The sequence below is a fragment of the Neovison vison genome, chromosome 12, assembly GCF_020171115.1.
Source record: "Neovison vison isolate M4711 chromosome 12, ASM_NN_V1, whole genome shotgun sequence".
Classification (NCBI taxonomy): Eukaryota; Metazoa; Chordata; class Mammalia; order Carnivora; family Mustelidae; genus Neogale; species Neogale vison.
Window position 1 is genome coordinate 123,999,157 of NC_058102.1, and position 27,967 is coordinate 124,027,123.

General features: G+C 40.6%; 1 protein-coding gene across 1 annotated transcript in view; it reads left to right on the top strand.

Annotated features, from left to right (window-relative positions):
- PTER (phosphotriesterase related) overlaps positions 1-27,967 on the top strand; it is a 69,797-nt gene that overhangs the window by 20,003 nt on the left and 21,827 nt on the right. Inside the window, exons 2-3 of the mRNA XM_044227127.1 lie at positions 15,822-16,293; positions 17,621-17,886. Of these exons, the coding sequence (XP_044083062.1) occupies positions 15,862-16,293; positions 17,621-17,886 (698 nt within the window). The 5' untranslated portion in view covers positions 15,822-15,861. The remainder of the gene's footprint in view (positions 1-15,821; positions 16,294-17,620; positions 17,887-27,967) is intronic.

Genomic DNA, 27,967 nt, shown 5'->3' on the forward strand with positions numbered 1-27,967 from the left:
TCCTAACTCCTCCCTGGCTTCCTCTCTCCGGCATTCAGCCTATCCTCACTCTGCCCATTTAATTACCATCCAAACACAGGTCTCTTCCTTTGGGCCCAGTGCATGTGTTGTGCTTTCACTGTGGACCTTCCATGCATCCTGTCCATGAGCCTCTACAGACTGCTTACACATCCCAAAAGAGGCCCTTTGTTCCCCATGCCACCAGGATGCCTCCTTGGAAAAATCTCCTTTCTGCAGCTTCACCTAAATGCCACCTCCTCCTAAAAGCCCTCCCGGCCCCTCCAGTACCGCTGAATGTTATCCAGGTGCATCTTCCCGGAACATTGGCTTTGTACCTCTTTTCCAACATTATTTCATTCACTTTAATAGCAAAGGTGTCCCACTAATACATAAAAAACATCAGCCCCTCCATTGAATGCTTACCATGAGCCAGGCACCATGTTTGGGGCCTCTTTCAGCTTTCTGCGATAAGATTATTCCTTTTTCATCTTTGTTTCTCATACTATCCTCCTTTGGACTTACTAGATCCTCAGCAAGTATCGGCCACATTGAATGGAAATGTCGTCAGGTGAAATTTCCGGGTGCCTGGAAAGCAAACGTCTTTATGTTAACTTCCCTGTGCTCTGAGAATTTGAAGTCCAAGCTCTCCCCCTCGAACCTAAATAAGTCACTCTTCTTAATGTTTCAAGGAAAGTCACAATAGCTGGTCACAAGCCTGTAAAGAGGCCATGATGCTAATGAAGAGGTCAGAGTGCTTTCGGCTGAACTTGCATTTCATCAGTGTGGACGCGAGGGCGGGTAGGACACAGATCGCTCATTGGCTGAACAGACGCTCACTGAGCGTTTACTTCTTGCCAGTTTCTCACGTCGCTCAGGGGGTACCTACTCGCCCGTGTGTGGGGGTGGGATCAGAGAAGCTAGTTATACCTATGCCTCTCCTTTTCACGGAGCACGGCGTGCACTTCTCACGCAGCGGCTCATGTTTTGGAAGTCACTAGAACAAGACAAGATGGGCCGGCCTCAGATTCGCGTCCTTGCAGTCGGTCTCAGCCCGTCTCCGGCATATCCTTCTTCACACCCAACAGGCGAGGCCCGACCACGTGACAGCACATACACGACGCTGACTCTTCGTAACTCTGAACCAGCCAGACAGGGTGGCCAAAGTTAAGGCTTTTCTAAGGGGGTCTACAGTGTGGTCTTCAAAATAAAGGACCTGACGTGATTCTGTGGGGAACACCTTGTAGGGATGTATTTACCTGTGCAACTGAAAAGCTCTCTGTGATTCAAGGAAGCGTGTTTTAAAATTAAATTGCCTTGGAAAGAAATTAGTGGGGAGAGTCGGTGCATTTGAAAAATGAGCCTTAGCAGTCAGTCCTCACCCAGGTTTAGTCCTTGTAAAGGAAGAGCTACTACCGAGAATCACCTGTGCTAATTTTACCAAGTGCTTTTAGTTTTCTGATTTATAATTGGCTTCTACCCGTTGAAATAGGAAATGTCCTTGAAGATAAAGTTGCTTGTTGTTGTATTAATATGCTCAAGAATCTTGCCCTAAGGTGCTGGGCTGGCTTACTCAGTGGAGCGTGCAACGCTTGATCTCTGGGTTGTAAGTTCAAGCCGCACACTGGGTGTAGAGATTACTTAAAAAACAAAACAAAGCAAAAACTTAAAAAAAAAAGATTCTTGCCCTTACTTAGTAAGGGAAAGTTACAAACAACAACAACAACAAAAAACTTAAGTATTCCTATGTAGCCCTGCTAGGTGCAGATGAATTCGCTAAAACGGCATGTTCCCTATCTTCTGAGAGCTTGGAGTGCAAAAATAAAGGGAAAGTTGTAAAAAACAAACGTGGCTTCAAAATCCCAAGCCCAGAAACTTTCAAGAAACCATTTCCCATGCTTTTAAATAATAATTTTTAGCTGTTTTGATTTAGGGAAATAAGGCGATGTACCCTAAAAGGGGTGTGCTGTGATCTCTGAATTATCTATAGTCAGAAAAACAAACATCCCAGGACAGATTTGGTTAGCCCTTTGCCAACAACTGTTAGCCTGTTCCTCCTTTCTGGTCCTTACTCTGCTTCAGTTTCATCATTTCCTTGCTCCTGCTTTAATATTTTTTTCTTCACTTTATGTGTCTTTTGTTGCAAGTTCCCTCAAATCCTTTGCGGAAGAAGGCTGGCTCCAAACAAGCCAGCATATGAATGGTAATTAGGTACCAACCACAGGCTACCACGGTGGGTGGCTGAGGACGGACAGACATAGCCGTGGACTCTGTCCTCCAGGAGGTCACAGTGTGAGGGAGGGACATGAACCATTAATATAAGAAGGGAGATTCAAAGTAAAAGTCTAGAGGGCTAGAAGAGAACCTAGAATTGGCATGTGACCCAGACTTCTTGAGCAACAAGGAAGAACATCAAGAAAAGCTGCTCATGATGCCAGAAGCTCCCCCTCATTGCCTAGCAGCAGTTAGCCAGGACAGGATAAGGGTGGACAGGTTGGGTTTGTAAGCTCAGGAAAGAGAGGCAGAGACACATTCAAGGACCTGGAGACAGGTGTGAACAAGCTGAGCCCAGAGAAGGGCAGGTGGCTGAACTGGGCCCCAGTAGAGTGGCTTGAAAGGTGTCTGCTGTGTTCCAGGTGCAGATTTGTCTCTGAAGGTTGGAAGGATGACTGTGGGGGAGACCTATTTGAATCTGTGTTTTAGAAGGAACACTCTGGGGACACTTGGGTGGCTTAGTTGGTTAGGCATCTGCCTCTGGCTTGGGTCATGACCCCAGTGTCCTGGGATTGAGCCCAGGCCTCAGGCTCCCTGCTCAGCAGGGAGTCTGCTTCTCCCTCTGCCCCATCCCCTGCTCCTGGTGCACTCTCTCTCTCTCTCTGTCTCACGCTCTGTGCTCTCTCTCAAATAAATAAAATCTTTAAAAGAAAGAAAGAAGGGAGGGAGGGAAGGAAGGAAGAAAGAGTGCTCTGTAGGCTTGGTGAAGGCAGAGCAGACTGACGGGGAGATGGGGTTAGAAGCTGTTACCGGGAGTCACATGAGAAAGGTTGGTGGTGGTTGCACTCAGGTTGTGGCTTTGAGGACAAAGATCGCAGGAGAAATGAAGGAGCTAGTGAAGTGGGGGTGTTTATGGCATTTACAAGTCCCTATGGGTGAGGTGGGAATCTAGGATGACCCTTGGATTTGGGTTCTTTTTTGTTTGTTTTGTTTATACCTCAACAGTTGGATAGATTAGTTGGAGAGAGTGTAGACAGATCTCTGAATCCTGCCCGAGGACTACGTAGGCTTGGTGTAGTAATCATCCATCTAGTGTTCCTATCATTGTAATCCAGGCTAAACTCTGATTCATTCTAACAGAGCTCTCCAGGAAGTGCCGTTCGTGATCGATATTTGGCATTCTCTAAGCAGACTGGTTCAAATCGCGGCTTTTCGGCTCTGTGACTTTGTCTTCACTTTTCTTGGCCTCACCTTCCTCCTGTAGTGTCAACCTGGCAGTGTTTTAGCAAGAACCTGAGATAAGAGAGACTAAGTGCTTTGCATGGCCATCTGATGCATAGTCCGCTTAGTGAATGAATGAATGAATGAATGAAGCATCACTGTTGCTTCACAGTCTCCAAGTGAGGCTGGGGGTTCCCTCTTACTGAGAGCGCAGGGTCTTATGTTTAATGAATGGCCAATAAATACTTATTGAATCTATAATATTGCTACTTCATCTTTTCTGATTGTCTTTCTCCTAACCTGCCAGAGGTTGTGTTAACCTTCTTTTACAAAGATTCTTTCTATGCTTTTGTCCTTGAGTGGTTTACTTTTACTTAAACCTGATTTCATTTGATCCCCTTTTCACTTACAGAGATGACCCACACTTCATAATTTCTGACATTTTCCTATAAAATGTCTCCTTGGCAATTCTCCATTTGCACACCTAACCTCACACAAGAGTGCTTTCGATAGTAGGATCTTGGTCCTTATGTGACTGGCCTGTGATAAGAATTACTTGGAGTGCTAAACCCTTTCTAAAATTCTACTGGGCCCCAGGACTTTGACTAACAAAGATCAGTCCACTAAGAATCTGATAAAATAGCTTGAACCACAGTCACTGTACTGAAAAGACATGTAATTTGATCAGAAATATTTGCACACAAAGCTATCAATTCTAGGCATGGCTAGAAATTAGCAAATCTGTAATAATAAAGAATTCGAAATAGCTCTTGAGTTCATAAATCTTTGCCTGCTGTCTGTTTTAGTTGGAGGATTCAAAATATATATTCTATTATTTTACATGTAGCATTAGCATAAGCATTGGATAAGTTTATACCAGTATCATTGATCTTTTCCCATTTTACTCCCTTTTACTGGTTATAAATGAAAATAGATAAACATTAAAAAAAAATACAAAACCAGAAACTTGCCCTGGAAAATACATTAAATTGTAACGAAGAAAAAAATGATCTATTTTGGCTCCTTCTACCACCCCAAAATACACATAACATTTTACTATTTTGAGTTAAGCTCTACCTACATGTAGATGAATGCACTCTCCCTAAACTTATAGTACTTACAATACGGTTTCATATTTTGCTTTTTTCAGAAGTTATAATAAGAGCATTTTCCTGTGTCATTAAATAGTCTTTGAAAGTAGAACTCGAACGTTTGCATAATGTTCCAGTATGCATGTAAACATTCCCATACCGTGAGATATTTTGGTTGCTAGTCTCAATAAGGCCATAATGAAATCTTTGTGCGTAAATATGTCTTACATGTCTCTAAATATTTCCTTAAGGCAGATCCTCAGCAGCAAAGTACCATTTTGAGACTCCAGATATATACTGCTAAACTGTTTTTCAGGAAAGTTGAGCAAATTTGCACTCTGGCCAGTATTCTGTCTTGGCTGGTCACCAGATCCCCACTCACTCTGGATCTATCTAATTTTTCACAGACCAGACAATGCACTGGTTGATTGGATTTGTTTTCACTGCCTCCCAAGTGGTGCTTTCTGTCTTATCCCTACAATGTGACTTTTGGACACTTTTAGGACTAACTTGGTATTTAAAGGGGAAAGCTTTTTTCCCTGAAGCATAAAGCTAGATTTCTATTCATGAGACATTTCAAAGGGTTGTTTGATGTTTACAGTATTGTAAGTAAAGTTTAGTTCCTTAAATGTGGCATCCATTTTAAATGTTTTTTTTAATTATTATTATTATTTAGCACTGTTCACATAAAACTAAAATCAAGCATCCCTCTTCCCCACGGTGTTTGGGAGCTTATCTAGCAGCAGTAATTCCAAACAAATATCCCAGTTAGTTGCTCTTTGGGCGTTTGGAAAGGTATTTGAAATCTGGGCAGTTTTCCATTATGTTACACCTTCTGAAAATTATTTTTAAAAAATAAACCATGCTTTAGTTTTAGTTTGTAGACAGGAGAATTTTATGTGTGTAGCCACTGCTTTCTTCATTTATCACTAAAAATGAACATTTTAAACTAGATGGTCACATTTGTTTGTATGTAAAAGAAGATATAATTATTTGTAGGATATTCTAATCCAGTGGGATTTGGGTATAGTTCTTCATTTGACATGCCTGTTCCACTTTCAAACTTTGACCAAAAAAAAAAAAAAAAAGAAAGAAAAAAAGTTTAATCTTACTGGAATTTTAGAGTTAATGGCAAATTTATTCATTTCAGAATGAGATTTTTGACTCCCTTATTCTTAAATAAGGCATAAACGAATTACTTTCTTTCTCTCTACTCAGTTCAGTTCAGGTTCACAGATGAGAACCAAATGCTAGATATTATGCAAGTGCACACACACACACACACACACACACACAAAACATAGTTGAACAGAGACTGATCCCTTACAGACCAATGCAATACAATGTGATGCGTGCTAAACACACTTTCGATCACCTTATGTGATATACTCACTAGGAGAGCCCCTTCCCCCAAGGAACAGGTAACTCAGAAAAACCACACCTGTGCTCTTAGGAACTGACCATTCGACAACCAATTTCCATTCAAGCATTCCTATTTCCACGTGCGAATTTTCTGTGCCTGCCTCCCATCTCAGCATCTTTTTCTTCATGTCTTCTTGGTGGTTGTAAATATTGATAAATATCAAGAAATAGGATGCAAGTAGATTGCAAAGTAAAACTGAAAACCTTAAAAAGGAAGATGCAGTTGTCGTGAAGTTGATGCAAGTGATATTGGAGCGAAGCAAAAGCTCCCTACAAAGCCCCGTGAGGATGTGACAGAGTCGGACCCTCAACACAAGAGGAAAACTGACAGAGATAGTACATCAGGATAAGTGCTTCACAGAAGCACAGGTTGCCTAACAGCAGCTTAATAGAGGACCTTGGTAAAAAATGATAAAGCCTTCAGAAATATTCTGCAAATATTCTTCACCACTGGGGTGCAAAAGTCAAGGAACGATGTCATAGCACAAAATTTTGTCACCCCCAAATCCAACATTCAGTTACTTCTTTGTTCTAGAATTAGGACATGTTTATAATTATGACTTATTTTTTTTAAATGATGACTTACGGTATTTTATTTCCTAATTTGAAATCTTAATCATGTCTGTTAATATAACTTATTACTCAATGTTGGTTTCTGTATATTTTGGTTATCTACTGTTGTGTAACAAGCCAGCCCAAACCACAGGTTTCGAACAACCATTTTATTACATCCCATAATTCTGCGGGTTGGCCAGATTCTACTGGGTTGGCTGTAGCTGTGCTTGCAGTCATGTGGGATCTTGGCTGGGTTAGAATGTTCAAGATGACTCACCCATTCATCTGGTACCTTCTCGGGGACAGCTGCAAGGCTGAGCTCAGAAGGGATGTGGAGGTGACTGGCTCTTATACTCCCCATGTGATCTGAGGGCCTCTCTTTCTCCATAAGAGAGGTAGCCAGACTTCTTACATCCCAGCTCAGGTTTCTCTGAGGCACGAAAGCAGAAGCTACTTCCAAAGACTTGGGTCCCGGACACATGGCATCACTTCCGCCCCATACTATTGGTTCGACTGAGTCACGGGCGAGCTCGGCTTCACTTAGAAGGGAGGGAGCACACAGACGTGAGTGTGGGAAGGCACGGTTCACTGAAGGCTGTCTATGGATGCCAGCGAACACACTGTATTAAGTGCATTCATTTAAAAAGGCATTTCCAGTACCAGTTACCCATGGAAAATGAGGACCCCCTGTAGCTGCAGTCGCTTCGGTGGGTCATTTCCAAAAGCCTAATGAGCTGTGATGTCAATCGCAACAGTCAGTCTGCTTTTAAGAATCACAGGTCTCAAGCGAAGGAATTCGTCTATAAGCAGATTACAGCCTGGGTTTGATTCATAAACTTCAGCCTCTTATTGTTAGGTTTATGAAAGAACAAGTGTAGGTGTATTTACCTGGGATACTCAGCAAATGTTTGGAAAATAATATAATGTTTGGTATATAATAATAATTTTGAACATTTGTATGTGTTTTTTTTTAAGATTTTATTTATTTATTTGACACAGAGAGAGAGAGATCACAAGTAGGCAGAGAGAGAGGAGGAAGCTCTCTGCTGAGCAGAGAGCCTGATGAGGGCCTTGATCCCAGCACTCTGGGATCATGACTCGAGACAAAAGCAGAAGCTTTAGCCCACTGAGCCACCCAGGCGCCCCGTATGTGTTTTATAATTTAAGTAGTGCTTTTAGGTGTCACCTTATTTGCTTTTCATTTCAAATCTTAGATGTGAGATCAGGCAGATATGATTCCAGTTTTCAAGTGAGGAAACTAACTCATGGTAAAATTTAAACTTTTTAAAATGTGTATATTTTTCATTTACACAGGTAGGAAACATTGGAGCCAGAACTCCAGGGTTCTTTCAGACCAGCTGTCCCTCCTAGAGTTCTTTTGAACTGAGAAGGATCTCAAACTGAAACCCATTCATTCTCTCTCCATGTACATGTGTGTATGTATCCACATGTATATAAACTGTACATTAAAAAATTCTTAATATGTACAGCCTTCACTGATAGTTAATGAATGAAATTGATAGGTAATGAATGAAATTCATTCTCACTACATATATATGCATATAATATATAAGTGTACATATATGTATATCTTATACATATAATATATGTATATGTATATAAGGTATATGTAAAATATACATTTTGGGGTGCCTGGGTGGTTCAGTGGATTAAGACTCTGCCTTCGGCTCAGGTCATGATCCCAGGGTCTTGGAATCGAGCCCCACATTAGGCTCTCTGCTCAGCGGGGGGCCTGCTTCCTCCTCTCTGCCTGCCTCTCTGCCTACTTGTGATCTCTGTCAAATAAATAAAATCTTTATAAAAAATAAATAAATATACATTTTAAAGTACACCTTCATTGATGAATGAATATTCTTCATTGAATGATCTTTAGAAGGTCATTAATATACATTTTCAAGCTAAAGGATATTACAGAACCATAAATGCCATCTGGAAATCATCTGGTCCAATCCTTTCATTTCACAGATAGGAAAAGAGGCTCAGAGTGGTCAAGTTACTTGCTCCAAATCACACAGCTATTTATTGGAACAGCCAAGAGCTCTTGACTCTGAACCTTCCATTCTTGCAACTAAATCAGGCCACCTCAAGAATAGTCTTCCAGATGAAATTGTGTGAGGAACATGATGCTTTATATATTTAAAATTCAAAGGAACACCAATTGTAAGCTCTTTAAGGAACTAAAGATAGTTAAAGGACCAGGGGTGCAATTTGCTGCAAATACCGGTGTTTCTGCAAGACAGCCTAGTGCTAAGAATCTGTGGAAGAGAAAAGGTGAGAACCAGCTGCAGTGTAGAGAGCTCTTTATGAGGAAAAAGAAGCCATAATCATTGTGTCTAATAACTTGTTCCATGTTCTACTGCGAGGAATATGCTAGTAGCAAAATCAAGGAATTTACATCAAACAGTCTCACAGAAGTGACTGTGGAACCTTTTTCTGAGAATGAGGGATTGAGATGAGCTAAATCCATAAAGGTCAGTTCTGTAGACAGCATTTTGACAGCATCACACTTGCCCCCACTCCAATGTTACTGTGACAAGTAGTGAGTAATGTTGCTTTTTGACCTGAATAGAGATCGAGGGTTTTTCCCCCTCTCCCTCCTCCTTTCCCTCCTTCTAATTCCCTTCCCTCCCTTCTTCTATTAAGGAAAAAATGTTTTCAATTTGTGGACTAAACAGATAAATTATAGAAGCCAGTAGTAATATTAATAGCATTTATTGAAGTCCTAGTGTATGTGACTTGAAGAGCTGACCAGCTAGCGTGTGACTACTAAAGAGTCAATTTAAAAATGGGCAGAGGACCTGAATAGGAATTTTTCCAAAAAAGACATACAGATGGCCAACAGATGCATGAAGAGATGTGCAGTATCACTCATCATCAAGAAAAGGCAATCGGAAAAACGATAATGAGATCCCTTACACCTGCCTCCATGGCTGTGATCAAAAAGACAAGAAATGACAAGTGTTGGCGAGGATGTGGAGCAAAGGGAAACCTTCCTCACTGTTGGGTGGGAAAGTAAGCTGATGCAGCCACTATGGAAACAGTCTGGAAGTTCCTCAGACAACTAAAAATAGAAATGCCATATGATCCAGTAATTATACTTGTAGGTGTTTACCAAATTAAATGAAAACACTAATTAAAAAAGACATATGCACCCCTGTGTTTACTGCAGCATTACTTACACTAGCCAAGTTAGAGAAGCAATCCAAGTGTCCATCGATAGATGAATGGATAAAGAAGATGGGGTACGAGGGAATATTACTCAGCCATAAAAAAGGAGATCTCGCCATTTGCAAATAGATTGACCTAGAGGACATTATGCTAAGTAAATAAAACAGACAAAGACAAACACCATAAGATTTCACTAATTCTGGAATCAAGACAAAGCAACAAAACCAGAAACAGATTCACAGATACAGAGAACAAACTGGCAGTTGCCAGAGGGGAGGCAGTGGGAGGAAGGGCAAAGTAGATGAAGGAGATTAAGAGATACAAACTTCTAGCTATAAATCCCAAGGATGAAAAGTACAGCATAAGGAACATAGTAATACTGTAATAATTATATGGTGACGGGTGTCAAGTAACTACACTTACGGCGAGCATTTCAAAATGTAATAATTGTTGGATCACTAGATTCAACACCTCAAACTCATATAATGTTGTACATCAAGTGTACTTCAATTAAAAATAAAAATTTTAAGAATAAAGTCAATTAAGCTACAAACTCTACCCCAACAGCTGAACAACCCAATGTGATTTCCGACTTTAATAATTACTGGACTCCCGTGACCTATCATTTCTTATGAATTCAGGGAAGGCCTGAGCCAACGTAGGGGAAGGGACCTTTCCCAAGGGCACCCATCTGCCAATGCCTTTTTTGAGGAGTGTCACTTCCTGGGCACATCTTCATCACCATTCATATTTATTACTTGGAATTTGGAGATATCCTCAGATGTCTATCCAACTTCCTTAGCCAAATGGTGGTGGGGGAAGGCAAAAAAAAAAAAGCTTGGAAATGAAACCTACTTTTTTTCCGCTGAATACAAGAATCTCACTGTTCATTTATATCTTTGAGTGGTTTTCTTTTATTTATGTCACAGTTTGAAGAACTCACTGGGTCCCATTATTGCTCTGTGTACTGAAGCAGTCAGATTGCATCCTCCTTATTCAGGCCTGGTTATTGACTTTTTTGATGACGCTTAATATGAAAAGTCATAAACCTCCATGCAGTAGAGCCTTAGAACCATACATATCTAGGCAGGTGGTGGGTGTGAGGCCAAAACTCTGTGTCCCACTGTTCAGCCACCAGACCGACACTGAGAGAAGACATGTCACAGGTTGGAACCTGCACATGATGGAAGTATTCAAATAAGCTTTAAAAAATATTATGTGGTTTTAAAAATGTTTGGTCACAAGAAAGGGGAACCCTCCCACACTGTTGGTGGGAATGCAAGCTGGTGCAGCCACTCTGGAAAACAGCATGGAGGTTCCTCAAAATGTTGAAAATAGAACTGCCCTATGACCCAGCAATTGCACTACTGGGTATTTACCCTAAAGATACAAACGTAGTGATCCGAAGGGGCACGTGCACCCGAATGTTTATAGCAGCAATGTCCACAATAGCCAAACTATGGAAAGAACCTAGATGTCCATCAACAGATGAATGGATAAAGAAGATGTGGTATATATATACGATGGAATACTATGCAGCCATCAAAGGAAATGAAATCTTGCCATTTGCGATGACGTGGATAGAACTAGAGGGTATCATGCTTAGCGAAATAAGTCAGTCTCAGAAAGACAACTATCATATGATCTCCCTGATATAAGGAAATGGAGATGCAACATGGGGGCTTAAGGGGATAGGAGAAGAATAAATGAAACAAGATGGGATTGGGAGGGAAACAAACCATAAGTGACTCTTAATCTCAGAAAACAAACTGAGGGTTACTGGGGGGAGGGGGTTGGGAGAGGGGGTTGGGGTTATGGACATTGGGGAGGGTATGTACTGTGGTGAGTGCTGTGAAGTGTGTAAACCTGGCGATTCACAGACCTGTACCCCTGGGGATAAAAATATATTATATGTCTATAAAAAATTTTAAAAAAATGTTTGGTCACAGATCAAATGTCAGCAAGGGCAGTGTTTATAGAGTACTGCTACTCAGTGTGATATGCCCCCCTGCCCCGGCAAATAGAAGTGCCTGCCTATTTGTACCAGAAGACACTTTTTTTTTAGAAACCCATTATTTGGGGGATACTTTTATAGAAGCAGCAAGTCCAGTTAGAAACTTCCAGTAACTTGTGCCACTTCTGCTTTCTCACCATCTCCACTGGCATCTTCTCAGATGTCTTTTTTCCCCAGGTTCTAGCGATGTCCCCATTGGTCTCTGCAGATGCACAGGCTCCCCTTCATCCATTCTCCGTGGGGCTACTAGTTATTCAGTTCATACCTTCTCCTGCATGAAACTCTGAAATGCTTTCCTGCTTTTTGTTTGTTTGTTTGTTTTAAAATAAGGTAGGGGTTTGATCAGGGAAAAAAAACAGCTATAGGTGAAATGGAATTTCACCTAAATGAAATAGGATTTATTACAGAGATTCGAACTTACGCAGTTCTTGGGGAGGTGAACTGAAAATCAATTCACCCAACATCACCCTGCCAGTTTGACCCCTGCATCTAAAATTGCAAAGCAGGCACCTTCATCCAGATCCAGGACCAGGTGTGGGAGAGGCAGGGGCAGGAAAAGGGCTTGAGTCTCCAAAATCCTGGAGGACAGTCATTTGAATGTAAAATTTTCAGAAGTCCTATCCTCTGAAATGAGAAGTGTAACCAAAATGGATATTCAACTCAGGGGGACAGAAAAATCTTAAGCATAATGGCCTGAGTGAAATAACTGTGGCAAAATCTTGGGGAAACAAAGTGAAAATTGCCCTCCAAACTACCCAAATCTCCAACAGTTTGGCAAATTTATAAAAGTTAATTGATGCATGTATTTTAAAAAATGACACATCCTACATATTGTCTCTGGTTTCCAGCTCAACCGTATAGTACTGGTTTTCTTCTCTCTCTCTTTTTTTTTTTATTTGAAGTTTGTGTTCTTTTCTGATTCCATATCCATTGGGGTTCGAAGCATTGTTTCCTTTGACCAGCTTATACTGGTAATTGCAGACTAGCCTCCGTGTCTCTGACTGCTCGGATTTCACATTTGAAGTACAACAGAGCTTTTGGCAACTGAGTTTATAGCTCCTCTGTCGATTTTCCCACTACCTTCTATGGCAGGTGTGTGCAATGCAGAAGCTTCCCATGGATGCCTGCAAAATGCCAGAAGCCTGCTTTTTTCCATGCGGGTTGCCCCTTTCTGTACACTGGCCGCCGTCATTGTCCATTCCCCTCCCCCACACTGTGAACTCTTCACTCCATGGTGGAAGCCAATGGTAGCCCCTTGCCTGTACCTTGAAAAAGAGAACAGCTTTCAGGCTGAATGTGGGTGGAAGGGCCCTACAGAAACAGCACGTAACTAGGCAGAAACCACGAGCGAGTGCTGTATACAGACTCTGTCCGACCAAAGGAAACACTCCATCCTAGAGCAACGTCAGCTACAGTTTCTTCTTTCATCCTTTAAGTATGGGTTACCTTATTTGTGATCATAGGAAACAGCAACTCCTTCTGCCTCAGGAATTTCCCAGGAGAGATGACATTTCTTAAGTGTTTTTTTTTCACAGATTCACAGGTGGTGAGTTTGAAACTTACTAACATTGCTCTTTCAAATCTGTATCAATTAACTATGCAGTTTGGTGCTTTTCTAGTAAAACGGCTAGTGTTGTTGCTTTTTTTTTTTTTTTTCTTTTTTCTTTTTAAAAAATTGAAGCCTATGGGGTGCCTGGGTGGCTCAATGGGTTAACCCTCTGCCTCTGGCTCAGGTCATGATCTCAGGGTCCTGGATCGAGTCCTGCATCGGGCTCTCTGCTCAGCCGGGAGCCTGTTTCCTCCTCTCTCTCTCTCTCTGCCTGCCTCTCTGCCTACTTGTGATCTCTGTCTGTCAAATAAGTAAATAAAATCTTAAAAAAAAATACAAATAAGTAAAAAATAAAAAATTGAAGTCTAGTTGACATGCAATGATAGTGATAGCGTTTTATCAGTTTATCCAAGTTCCTGGGCCCCCTCAGCCAAAAGAAATGAAAGAACAAATGAACCCATATGGAAGATTGAATCGATCATGAATGGAACTGTGATTTTTGTCAACAGAAAGAACTAGTGACATATCCCTTGCTCTCAGTAACAAGGAATAAAGCATTGAACAGTGTGGTCCTAGACATCGTCAAGGAAAATCATTGCCCCGTGCAGTGACTGGCAGGCACACAGTGACTCTCTAAACAGACACCAGCTTCTGTCACATGTGAATTATTTAAATGATGGAAGCTTGGCTTGCAGAAGAGCACTACCAACCGAAAACTAATGGCCATGCTAGCCACAAGTCCTACAGTTGTGTGTCAAACAGTCGGAATCAATTATTTACACATTCTAGGCCAATATATATCCCACCCCTCAGTTCCAGATAATTGCAGATAAAAGCTGCTTTAGCCTCTGAGCTCTTTTTCTGCCATCTCTGGTCTCTTTTCACCTTGTCTCTTGAATGTACTACCGTGCATCATCCTCTGCCTGTTCTCCCTGAAATGATCTCCTCTCTACCCAAACGCTTCCTCTGAAAAAAATCATCTAGGGAATACACGGTAGTTCCTGCAGCTCGCAGAACAGAGCTGTCATTTGTTGCCACGGGCTGTGTGCTAGACCTGAGGTCGCTTTGATACTTGGTAGCTCATTTCATTGAATTCCTTTGACCTTGGGAAATGTGCTTTGTTATTCTAATTTACAGAGAAGAAAAGAGAGGCTCCAAGGTCAGAGATTTCAGAATGTCTTTTTAAGGAACAGCTTGGGAGCTTTGGAGGCATTTTCCTTTACCTGGTTCCCAGTCAGTTTGTCCCCGTGCTCCGAATGTATGCGGCCAGCACTCCGTGTAGACCACTGTTTCTGGCAGGGGTTCCGCTCTTGGCCACGAAGGTGTTTGTCTTCACACTTTTACTCGCGCCTTCTTCTTTCCAAGAGAATCCCTTCATTTAGGAAACATACGGACGCATGAAAGCTCTGGAACTGGGATTCTTGTTGTCAGTGATGGAAACGTGGTGACTACTTAGTTTGTATTGCAAATGAAAATAAACAGGATAAATGGAGAGGATTTTTACTCTTTGGAAGCAGCAATTTTCAGTTTCAATCAGAGTCACTTTCATTATAACAAAGGATTTTTGCTTTTTTAAAGATTTATTTATTTGAGAAAGAGCATGTGTACATAGGCGGGGGAGGGGCAGAGAGAGAGAGAGAGTATCATCAGGCAGACTCGCCACTAAGCACAGACCCCTTCACCTCCGACACGGGGCTCAATCCCAGGACCCCGAGATCATGACTTGAGCAGAAACCCATAGTCGGACGCTTAACCAACTGCACCACTTAGGAGCCTCGGAATTTTTGCTTTTAATGATTTTCGAAGTATTTCTATGTGCGCTAGACCAAAGAAAACATCTACCGCAAGGAAAGTCTTTATTTTTGTTTTTTATTAGTAAACCTAGGCGTGCCCCCTCCCAGTTGTTCTTTGGGAGTAATCATCAAGGTCAGAGATTTTTGTCTCTGACCTTTTTGTCCTGTTAAATCATCAAGGTCAGAGATTTTTGTCCTACGTATTTTAATCTACAATTTCTGACACATGATGGACCTTTCAACAGAAGTTTGTTCACTTGGATAGTGAATGAGTAATGGAACGATCAATAGCCTCAGTCTATTTAATTTATTTGAAAAGCAACAAATGAAAAATTTCTGATACAAGGCTGGTTTTGACCTAAGTTATTGATTATGAGGAGGTTTTTTTTTTTTTAATGGAGATTATTGTTGAATTAACCAAGGAAGTACAGCCGTGACTAATGAGATAAAATTAAGCAAAAGGAAACTGTGAACTGAATACCAAGAAATATTTTCAGTAGATGAGGCTGGGATTAAATCAGATGAAGGCGTCCCAGTGGAAGTGGCCGGGGACATTTAACACCATGCGTGTCCCTGAAGGCTGCAGTGAACTTCAACAATTTACTAGACACTGACTCTGGCTTTGGCAGGATGATAAGTGGGATCATATCTCTAGTTCCATTGATTCTCTTTCTTACACAGGTATCCGTTCGCAGCCTCCCCTCCCCAGTGGATGAAATTTATGTGTGGGTTACATTTTCTGATTATAGTTTTCTTTTCTTTTTTCTTTTTTCCAGAAAACACTCTTTTTAGAGCCTCTTCCTGGTATCACCAGAAATGTCTTCCTTAAGTGGGAAAGTCCAGACGGTGTTGGGCCCCATAGAGCCCAGCAAACTGGGTCGTACCCTGACTCATGAACATCTGGCGATGACCTTTGACTGCTGTTACTACCCACCTCCCCTGTGTCATGAAGCCACGTCTCGGGAACCTATTATGATGAAAAACTTATTCTGGATTCAAAAAAACCCTTATTCCCATAAAGAGAATCTTCGGCTGAATCAGGAGATGGAAGCCGTAAGGGAAGAACTATTGTATTTTAAAGCCAAAGGTGGAGGGGCTGTGGTGGAGAACACGACTGTTGGGATTAGCCGAGACATGAAGACTCTGAGATGGTTTGCGGAAGAGACAGGAGTCCACATCGTAGCTGGAGCTGGGTTTTATGTGGAGGCAACTCACTCCCCGGAGACCAGAGCCATGTCGGTAGAGCAGGTGAGAAGTCCCGAGGACGTGGGCAATACTGTGTGTCAATTCAGAAAGGCCAGAACCTCAGACACTGGATTTTCCCTCTGTCATCCCCACCAAGGAATGTCACTGACTCATAGGTAGCATGCTACAGAAATGTGCTAGCTAGCAAAGACATCTGCCAGTGGAGACCCAAATTAGGAACATTTCATCTCCTAAAGAAAAAAAGCATCAAGGGAGGAGAGCTTAATCCTCTAGTCACTGAAAACCCCCAAGTGTTAACATTCAGGGATATCTGGTACCCCTGCTCTGTAGTGGTACCACAGCCCATTTGTAAACCTCATTTTCCCATTATAAACTTCAGTTACATAACCCCGATTTCCTTTCTGGATTTTATCATAACCAGCAATAAAAATTCACGGTAGGGTGGAATCTGGCAGGCAGAGACTTGGCACATGGGCGAGTATGTTTCCTTCTTTTACAAAACAGGAAGGGTGGAAGAAAATCCATTCCTGGTTTTGTTATCATAGGATCTTAAGCAAGAATGGGCAGAAGGAAAGAAAGCATTCAGAGAGAAACAGAAAGAATTAGCCACGAAGCTTCTTTGCATATTTATGTGCTCCCTTTCTGAACATGCCTGGATGTGTTTATACATGTTTATACCTATTGTCTGTATGTGTATGTGTCTTCCCTTGCCTGCTTGCTAGGCAAAGAATGTCAGTTGCAGTCTTAGCAATGATTCAGTTAATTGTTAAAATCTTTGTATCGCAAAGCTTTATCTGTATCATTTTCCAGTCAGGTCTTTACCTTTTTATATGCATATATTGTTTGAAGATTACCCTGAAGTCAGCATTACACCTTCTTCCAACCACTCTTAGTAGTAATATACCTATGAATCAAAAATGCCGTAGGAGTATTGTGTGCTGTGAATCTTTTGTGCTGCATGGGATTAAGGACTGCATACATCAGGGAGAATTAAAGGATTAGTTGATATAGTTGACGTAGTTCAAGGGCAGTCTTTTTATGTTCTAGATGTTTCTCAGGTTAAATTATAGATTTTTTTTTCTCATCTGAATGTCCTTTCATGAAGTCACCATTTTCCCCCCATAGCTTCCTAAAGCCACAGATTTCTCATCAAATAATCACAGTAAGATAATATTGAATCTTTGATTTAGAATAACTTGCTGAATATGAGATTTGGCCTTTCTCATTGACCCATATTAATTGAATGGATGGCAGATACATTTTTAAAAGAATGAATGACCAAAGGAATAAATCCATTCACCTACTGTGGTGACTCTGGGTTGATCAATTCCATAGTAGATAAAATATTTTCTTTCCTGCTCTTCCTTAGCTTACTGATGTCCTCGTTAATGAAATTCTCCATGGAGCTGATGGAACTAGTATCAAGTGTGGCGTCATTGGAGAAATTGGCTGCTCCTGGCCTCTGGCTGAGAGCGAAAGGAAGGTTCTTCAAGCAACAGCTCATGCTCAGGCTCAGCTAGGCTGTCCTGTTATTATTCATCCTGGAAGGAATGCAAGTGCACCATTTCAGATTATCCGAGTATTGCAAGAAGCAGGTGTAGACATCTCCAAAACGGTCATGTCTCACATCGATAGGTAAGCAGACTCTCTCCAAATGAGTCCAAGTCACCAGATGATAATGGATGGTCAAATAAATAATATCATCAGATTAGTGGAATACTAATCACCTACAGAAAACCACTAACCACCTGGATGAGAGTATCTTACAGTAGACATTAGTAAAAGTCAATGCTGCCAGTTCTGTGTCCTGACTCTGGGCTGTTGGTGTTCTAGGTATTTTGTGTAAATCATTTCTTTTCATTTACTTAATCCTTCATAACCTTCATACGAACTGTCCCTGTGTACTTCACTTCTTTGCCTCAAGTTCCGATACTACAGTAGCTGCCAAGTCTACTTGCTCAGTATTTGTCAGTAGTTAAAGTGATAAATTTATCTGCAAATATAAAGGGAAGGGAAAGTGAACGGTTTCACCCTGAGAAGAAAACCACAAATGTAAATATTCAAATGTGCTGTTGTGACTGGTGGTTTGAGTCATCCGAATTTGGGAAAATGCAGTTATAAAACACAATACTGGGGCATAAGCCTGGGTGGCTCAGTCAGTTAAGCATCCTACTCTAGTTTTTGGCTCAGGTCATAATCTCAGAGTTGTGAGACTGAGCCGTGCATGGGACGCCAGGCTCCAGGACTCCAAGCCCGAAGTCGGCTTCAGATTCTCTCTCCCTCTCCCTCTGCCCCTCTCCTCCACTCTCTCTCTCTCAAATAAATAAATCTTAAAAAAAAAAAAAACAAAAAACCCATAATAGTAATGGGTATATTATTTGGTAGTATTCTTGGTTTCCCATAGCAACTATAACAAATTATAAGAAACTGGGTGGCTTAAAACAAGAGATTTCTTATTCACAGCTCTGGAGGCCAGAGCTGCACCTCCTCCAAAGGCTCTAGGGTAAAATCCTACCTTCCTTCTTGGCACTGTCTGATTGTTCCAAACATACCTTGGCTTGTGGCTACATAACTTTAATTTCTGCCTCTTTCTTTACATGGCCCCCTCCTGTCTGTCTGTGTCTTCTCCTCTTTTGTTTCTTAGAAGGACATATCATTAGATTTCGTGTCTACCCAGATAAACCAAAACGATCTCCTTTAAGATCCCTAACTTTATCACAACTGCAAAGACTCTTTCCCCAAACAAGATCACTTTCAGAGGTTCAGAGGGTTAAAACATGAACATATCTTTTTGAATCCCACCACTCAACCCCCCCAACTCATGATATTAGATATGGAGGGGTCCACAAAATAAGTGACTATCTTGTTTGAACAGATGTTGGCTGCAGTTCATTTCTTGAAGAAACCTAACAGTATTACAAAGTCCACACATTAGCCTTTAGATGAAATTGGTTAAGAAATTAACACAGGACAGAGGCGCCTGGGTGACTCAGTGAGTTAAAGCCTCTGCCTTCAGCTCGGGTCATGATCTCGGGGTCCTGCGATCGAGCCCCGCATCAGTCTCTCTGGTCTGCAGGGAGCCTGCCTCTCCCTCTCTCTCTGCCTACTTGTGATCTCTGTCAAATAAATAAATAACATTTAAAAAAAAAGAAATTAACACGGGACAAATGAGACTAATAACACATTACAATTACTTCTATCTTGCCTATTGGAGTAAAGCCATATTAACAGACTGGTAGTCCCTCATCGCCACACCTGGCATTCTGCTCTTTGATAAACTAATAGTTCTACAGCGTGCACTGATAATATGCTTCTACTTAATAGAAATGTTATAAAATCCTGTGCTGAAAAGAAATTAAAAGTTACAATTGTGGCAAAATAGAGGGGGTGGTATTAATGGACTGACAGAACATCAAGGTAAAGGCAATTTTCTGGCAACTGGGTTGGTATCAAGATCAATACGTGGCTGTTTGGAATATCTTCCGGTTGTACTGATAAAGAAGAGGATGCTTCTAGATCCCCATCTTAGAGGTAGTGTATCCTAATATGAAGAATAGAATCTTTGGACCCAGAGACTCCTGCTTTTATATCTTGACTCTACCATTTGCTGTAAGGTTTAGGGTAAGTTCATATGAATTTAAAATAATGTATTTGATAATGTTACCTTGTATGATTTTGAACATATGTAGCATCTTTAATCCAGAAGTATGATTTTTTAATACCTTTTAAACAGTGTGAAGTATGGCAAGAATGAGTAAGAAAGTATACATTTTAGAATTTGATAAATATTTCTCGGGTTTTTGAAAACATTGTATTCTGTTGTTATTAGGTTCTCCAGAGGTCCATTAGACTACAGTTAGTAAACATGTTCAAATATTCTGTCTTCCTACTGACTTTGTGACTGCTCAATCTATTGGTTACAAAAAAAACCAAGTATGTTAAAATCTATTATGGTGGATTTTTAAATTTCTCATTGTACATATTTCAGGTTTTTTTTAATATATATATAATTTGAAGCTTGTTCATATGAAGTTGTTTCACTTTCCTGGCAAATTGAAACTTACTTCAACATATATTGAACTGCTTTATCTCTAGTAATTTGAGTAATGCTTTTCATTTTTAAGGCTCCTTTATCTGATATTAATGTGACTATCCTGATCTTTCTTTGTTAGTTTTATAAATTAGATACATTTTACACACACCTAGCATGTGGCTGGGTTTTGGGTTTTATCCAGTCTCTTCTCCTATATGAACACTTAAGGTGTTTTTTTACATTGACTATGTTTACTAAAATGTTTGTTCCACTTTTTCTTTTTTTCCTTAAGATTTTATTTATTTATTTATTTGAGAAAGAGAGAGAGCACACACACATGAGTGGGGGAGGGGCAGAGGCAGAGACCCTCAAGCTGACGCCTCACTGAGCGTGGAGCCCAAAGCGGAATTCGTTCTCGGGACCCCAAGATCATGACCTGAGTCAAAACCAAGAGTCGGACACTTAGCCAACTGAGCTATCTAGGTGCCCCCTTTGCCCTTTTCTTTTTGTCATAGTTAATGTCATCCTTTCTTGATTTCTTTTATTTATTTTTTTCACCTTCTTATTTTATCTTTCCCCTTTAATACTTTGGAAGGTATCTATCTATTTCTATCCTCTCAATGATTATAACAGAAAATGTAACATGGATATTTAACATGTCAAATTTTAAATATAAGAAATATTTTACCAACCTTCGGGTAATACAGACTTTAGAATCCTTTGACTTCGATCACTTAGCATCTAACTTACATACTATTTTTTTTTCCAGGATAGGTGTCTATTTTCTTTTTTTAATCCCAGTAATTAGACATTATCTTATTATCATTAAAGATTTAAATGGTCATTGTATATTGAGATTAGCCTTTCTGTTTGCTGCTTTCTTTGCTCACTATTCCATCTTCATCTCAGATCTTTATCCTTGAATTTCCTAAGGTACACAATTTGAAGTTCCCTCAATATGTATCTGTTTTGGTAATAAATACTTTATATATATATATATGAAAATGCCTTCATTCCTTTATTGATAAGAGATAATTAATGGAATAGGTAATTTATAATAATTAATTAAAATAGACAATTCTACTTAAAAGTTATTTTTCTAAGATATCCCATTTTCAACTGACATAGCCACTGACCCTAATTATGCTTCCTTGGAAGTAACCTGCCATTTCTTTCTGTTTTTGACATTTTTGTCTCTGGGAGTCTCTCTCTGCACTATGATCTATCTCAGTGTGAATTTTTCATCGTGTATGCTTGGGATTCCTGAATATGAAGATGTATTTTTCATTTGTTTCTGGATAACTTGAGTGATTGTCCCTTCAAATAGTGCTTCATCTGGATCTTCTTGATTATTTTTATCATACACTCCAGTTTGATATATGTAGGATCTGTCCTGCAGGTCTTTTACCATCTTGTTCATGTTTCCATCCCTTTGCATATCGGACCCATTTTCTGAAAGTTCTATCTTCCTATTTACCACTTTTCTCTCCAGCAAAATAATATGCTGCCTGCTCTATTAATTTGGTTTATAATATTAAGAACAGAAAACTTAAAACCATAGTCCTTCTTAAAAACATTCTATAAATTCTATGTGTTTACTTTTTTAAAAGATTTATTTATTTATTTTGGAGGAGAGCAAGCATGCATGGGGGAAGGGGCAGAGGGAGAGAACCTCAAGCAGACTCCTTCCTGAGCACAGAGCCCCTCATGGAGCTTCATCGCTACACCCAAGAGATCATGACCTGAGCCTAAATCATGAGTCGGATGTTTAACCTACGGAACCATTCAGACACCTCTCTATTGGTTTCCTTTTTTTTTTTTTAAGGTTTTACCATTCTTTATTTTGGATATTTAGATTTAAAGTGTTGAAGCCTACTTGGTTTTGTGGGAAGGAGGCATAGACTGGCAATGTGTTATGGAAAATCTAGCTCTAACTGACAAGAGGCTCTGTAGTAATGGGCATATACTTTTGATGAGGGTGGGAGTGTCTCTTTTTCTTAGAGAGAGAGAGTGCAAACAAGAGCTAGCATCAGGGAGAGAAGATGGGGCAGAGAGAGAAGGAGAGAGGGATTCTTTCAGCAGGCCCTGCATGCAGAGCATGGAGCCTGACACAGAGCTCAAACCCACAACCGGAAATCAAGAATTGGACACCTAACCGACTGAGCCACACAGGAGTACCTATTAGTTTACTTTTTAATTCTGCTTGGTGAATTTTTTTTTAAGATTTTATTTATTTATTTGACAGACAGAGATCACAAGTAGGCAGAAAGGCAGGCAGAGAGAGAGAGAGGAGGAAGCAGGCTCCCTGCTGAGCAGAGAGCCAGATGCAGGGTTCGGTCCCAGACCCTGGGATCATGACCTGAGCCGAAAGCAGAGACTTTAACCCACTGAGCAGCCACCCAGGTGCCCCTGACTGGTGAATTTTGATAATTTCTTTTTCCTTCAGTATGTTTTCAATTCAATCTTCAAAAAAAAAATTAAACATATAATATTTACCTTGTGATTGACAAATCTAATTTCTAATGTCTTTTTTAAAAGATGTATTTATTTATTTATTTGACAGACAGAGATCACAAATAGGCAGAGCAGAAGGCAGAGAGAGAGGGGGAAGCAGGCTCCCTGCTGAGCAGAGAGCCCGATGTGGGGCTCAATCCCAAGACCCTTAGACCATGACATGAGCCAAAGGCAGAGGCTTAACCCACTGAGGCACCCAGGTGCCCCTAATTTCTAATGTTTTTCTTCCCCTGATTTTATAGTTTGTTGGTTCTTTGGGCTCTCATTCATGTGAAGTTATTTTCTCATACTAAAAAAAATGTTATTGTGATCCTGGAAATGATTACGAGTCCTAGGCTGAAGGATTTTCCCCCCCTGTTCATTTGTTGGCTTGTTTTATTCATTTCTTATAGGGAGTTAGAGTGCACTACCAATCTGGGACTACTTTAAACTCAATTTCTAAAAATTAAAAAAATATATATTTTTTGTGGTAAAATAGTCGTTATATAAAATTTACCATCTTATATCCATTTTGAAGTATAAAATTCAGTAGTGTTAAATACATCCACGTTGTTGTGCAACCAAACTCCAGAAATCTTCATCTTGCCAAACTGAAACTCTCTACTCACTAAACAACTCCCTACTCATCCTCCACACTGGCCAAGGCAACCACCATTCTACGGTTCACCTCTATGAATCTGACGATTCTAACTACTTCATACAAGTAGAATCATACAGTATTTGGGTTTTTGTGTGACTCTTTATGTTTTTTAAGATTTTTATTTATTTATTAGAGAGAGATAGAGAGAAAGGGAGAGGGAGAGAGAATCTGAAGCCGACTCCATGCTGACTATAGAACCCGACATGGGGCTTGATCTCACGACCCTGAGATAATGACCTGAGCCAAAACCAGAGTTGGACGCTCAACTAACTGAGCCACCCAGGAACCCCTTTTTATAGCTCTTTAAATTTTTCACTTGAGGGATTTAGAATCACACAAGGTCTATGAATTTTGGCTCTTAAACCCAGTGAATGCAGGCTTGCAGCTATGGATTCTTAGTGGAGATGGTTTTTCCCAATCTGCTTCCCTTTCACCAGAAAACAAGACTGAGAAAGGCATATAATCTCCAAAGACTCCTCTGTGGACCAGACTTGTACCTCCTCCTCTGCCCCCATGGGTGTTATGTAGGGTGAGGTCACAATCCCTTTATGTCCTGATGGGACTGTGTCTACAGTTTACCTCCTAATTATCCAGGCTGGGCTCTGTCTAGCTTTGGCCCGTTAACTGACCCCACACCAGTCAGATGGGCGCTCTAGGTCTCCCCTTACCTCTCACTTTCTCTGTTCTCTTGTTTCTGCACCATGAGCAAGTCCTCTACTTCCCCACCAGCCTAACCAAGCATTTAAAAATGTGATTTTTTTTTCCCCTTTCATTTTATTCAGTATTTTACATGCGCTACATAGGAAAGGCTTTTTGTGAATATTTCATCTACCATACTGCTTGAACTGGCTCATAATGATCCTTAAAGAAGAATCTTTCTGATTCTTTTTAGAGTTAGACATGTAGGGAAGTTAGAAAATTACGCTTGTTAATAGAAAGGAAGCTTTTGTTGGAAATGGTGAAATAACTCTTCACTCTAAGTACAGCAGGACATCCTGGCTCATAAAACCAGTATACTGTATACATATGTGTATTTTCTTTTGAATAACAAAGCTACATTATCTGATTTTCAGTGGCTGCCTTTCCAGTGCCTCCCTCTAGAATGGCTCAGGACGGAACTGAGAGGTTGGCCTGACATCAGAGAAATTCAGAGCATGCTGGGAAATCCCGAGACCATTCTGAGAGCAGCCCACCCATTCTATACCTATATTAAGGACAATGCGGGGTTCCAGTGCCTGAAGTAGATACGTAGAAGTAGGAACATTTCAGGGAAGAGGCGACTGGGCAAAAATGGCTTCAGGAAAAAAAAAAAAAAGTAGTGCATTTGGAAAAACAAATGGAATAAAGTAAAATAATAATAATAATACTCAGGAAGGTAGATGCTGGCAACTTTGGCTTTTTGATGTGGGTGTTCACAGCAAGACAGTCACCAGGCTGAAGTGTGACTAGGTCAGCCTTTCACAGACTCCTGAGGTCTGCCAGACTGCACACACAATCTGATCTGTATTGAAAGGGCAAGGATTTCAGCTTTTATAATGGGGACAAATCATAAAAGGGCATGTATTTCCTGCAAGGAAACACACAGACAGCACATAAAAAACAGACCATTCAGAAAACAAGACCTCCAGGAAAAGCAAACCCAACAAAACACAGAGTCATCCCGCTATGCCTTTTCAGGCATCCAGGAGAAGGCTCTGAACCCCGGGCTGTTGTGATTGTGAGGTGACGGGTCCAGACACTGGCTTTACCCCACAACTGCTTTTAGAACACTGGGCTCTCACCAGGACCGACGCTCAGATTTGACTACCTATCAGAAGGGTGCTTTTATCCCCTTCAAGGTAGGACTTCTATCATTTGAGAACACAAAATAAAATGCTCCAGGATGTCCACAGTCACGTTAAAGCAGTGAAATATTTTGAAGGTAGATAAATCTTCACTAGCATTCATGCATAAGGCATTCTCTCTTTAAATACATGTAGACACATGCACGCACATACACATACACACCCCCAACAGCAGCAACAGCAAAATTGCCACTACTGATCCAAAAGGAGCAGTTGGAAGGCTGAGAAGGAAGAGTTAATGAATGGCGGACACCTCAGGACACCTCTGAACCACACTGTTGTCATGTGACCATGTGCGACCCGCTTAAGGTCGTTTACCTAGAGATAGCAACCTTGACAAGATAAATCTGCTTCTGTGTCTAGGCCCTTCCCTCACCATCTGTTCTTTTCAAGAAATATGGGCCTGTGGACGTGCCTGTGGACGGCTGTGAATTTAGCCCTAGGGGACAGGGCAGGGGGCTGCCCTTCACAGTTACAGCCACCCAAAGTCAACAGTTACTGCAAAATAACACCAGCCCTTGGGTGTCCCTGTTTGGGTTGTTAATCTACAAAGGCTTTATGCCCTTTTTATTATAATTATTATAATTATACTACCTGCTAAAACTCTCCCTACCTTTCCACTGAGCATAGAATCCCAGCACAGTCTCTGCCCTGGTCTAACACAGGGTGTGTGGGATTCAGGAAGATAACCCACGGATGGTCTTTTTGCAGTTCACTTCCAAGGATATTTTATCCATCGTGTACAATAGGGTAGCTGTAGGTATTTTTGTGACAATAAGATTCTTTCATTACCAGTGAAGGCTGGGTGAAAAGGACAGGGCTGGAAAGATTGGGGTACTAACTATTTCCTGATTAAGTTTTGAGTCTCTGGGAGGGCAAAAGACAAGTGCTATGTCTCCATCTTTTTTCTATTTGGTTATCTATCTAACAAAGCACAGGGCTTTGATGGAAATCTAGGGCCTAGAGTTTGATGAGAGGCACAGTAATAGTTAGGCGCAGGAATATAGCCCACCTCTCTCTTGGAAAATTGCTCCCTGTGGAGGGTAGAAGTATTTGACCCAAGCATTTTGAAAGAGAGTGGGAGCGTGAGGAATGGGCTAATAAGCCATTTTATTCTCTGTACCGCTGATTATTCATTCCAAATTCACCTAACTCTTTAAAGGATACAATTTTGATACATTTTTTTCATGCTTTCAATTAGATGAAGGAAGAGGGTAGAATATTACTTCATTCATTTATTCATTCAACAAATATTTATCAAGTGCCTCATGTACCAGACACTGGGATAGAGCAGGGCACACGACACATTTTCTGCCTTCAAACTGATAATTGGATTATAATTGTGGTGACTTTTAACTTTACAGTTGTCTTTGAAAAGCCACCAAAAAATTATTATCTGGTATCCTTGGAACTGCATGTTTTTTAATTCCTATGAATACTAGTGAATTAACATGGGATCACTCAAAATCAATTCCAGGCAAATATCTGGCAAAGGTAAATGGTTCCAAACATCTTTATATCCTTAAGTAGGATGGTAGGATTTTAAAGAATGAACAATTGGTATGTCATGCACGTGAAATGGTTTAGAACATCTAGAATCCTGTATGTACAGTGCCGTAGTTCTTGACAGTTTATTATTAGCATTATGCATATGCATGCATTATGTGCATAAGGAGAGTATGTCTGAGAGGAATGAGTACACATTGTAGAGTATATACATTGTGCACATTATTTATAGTAAAGACAACTTATTTAGTCATATTGGCTCAGATCCTACCATGGAGTGAAAAACTAAAGAAATCAGTTCAGGCAACAAAGTAGAGAGAGGTCTGATAAGCAAGTGAGAGTCTTTAAAAGAAAATAAGTAATAAGAACACTCCCCTGTTCAAAATTTACTAATGTCCACTGACATTTCTTCTTCTCTCGCTATGGCAGATGATAGGAAAGAAAAACTAGGGGGGAAAAAAGAGTCTAGATGCTTTTAAACATGTCATTATGGCCGCTTGTCTATAACTTGTCACACTGTGGCCAAATTTTATATAAAGATCTACGTTGGTTTCTGGAGAGTACTCACTGACATAGAAACACAAACTCTGAATACATTTAAGGTTAAAATTGTGTGATGATATTGGCAGCAGCTATTCCTTCATCCGTGCAATGTGCCTTCCTTCTAAGTGTGTTGTACACACACGTGGGATGATGGGGAAACGGGGTGCTGGAGTCACGGGGCTTAATTTCTGGTAATGACACCAGCAATTTTGTGTGATCTTGAACAAGTCACTTAAGCCTTTCCAGTCCTTTGCTCATCTGCCAAAAGGGGTTAAGAAAAATTACTCCTAACCCCTAAAGTGTTATGTGGATTCCCCCCACTATTGTTGATCATGGATTTCCTTTCATTGCAGGACCTGTATATTAATAATTTTTTTAAAAAGTCCAGACAAATGTGTGACAGACTGAAAGGCAGCAGAACATCTTAAAATACAGAAATAATCCCAAATAAAATATAATTAAGTTATGCTGGTAATTGATATTTGTGGAGTATCCCAGATTGTATGCTATGCTTTAGCAAACATATGGGCAGACCAGCCCATACGGGGGGCCAAGGAAGGCACTGGTCAGGTATTCTCTCCAGTGCGTTATACCCACCCAAACCTTCTACCAGTAATTTTTTTTTTCTAAAGAAAT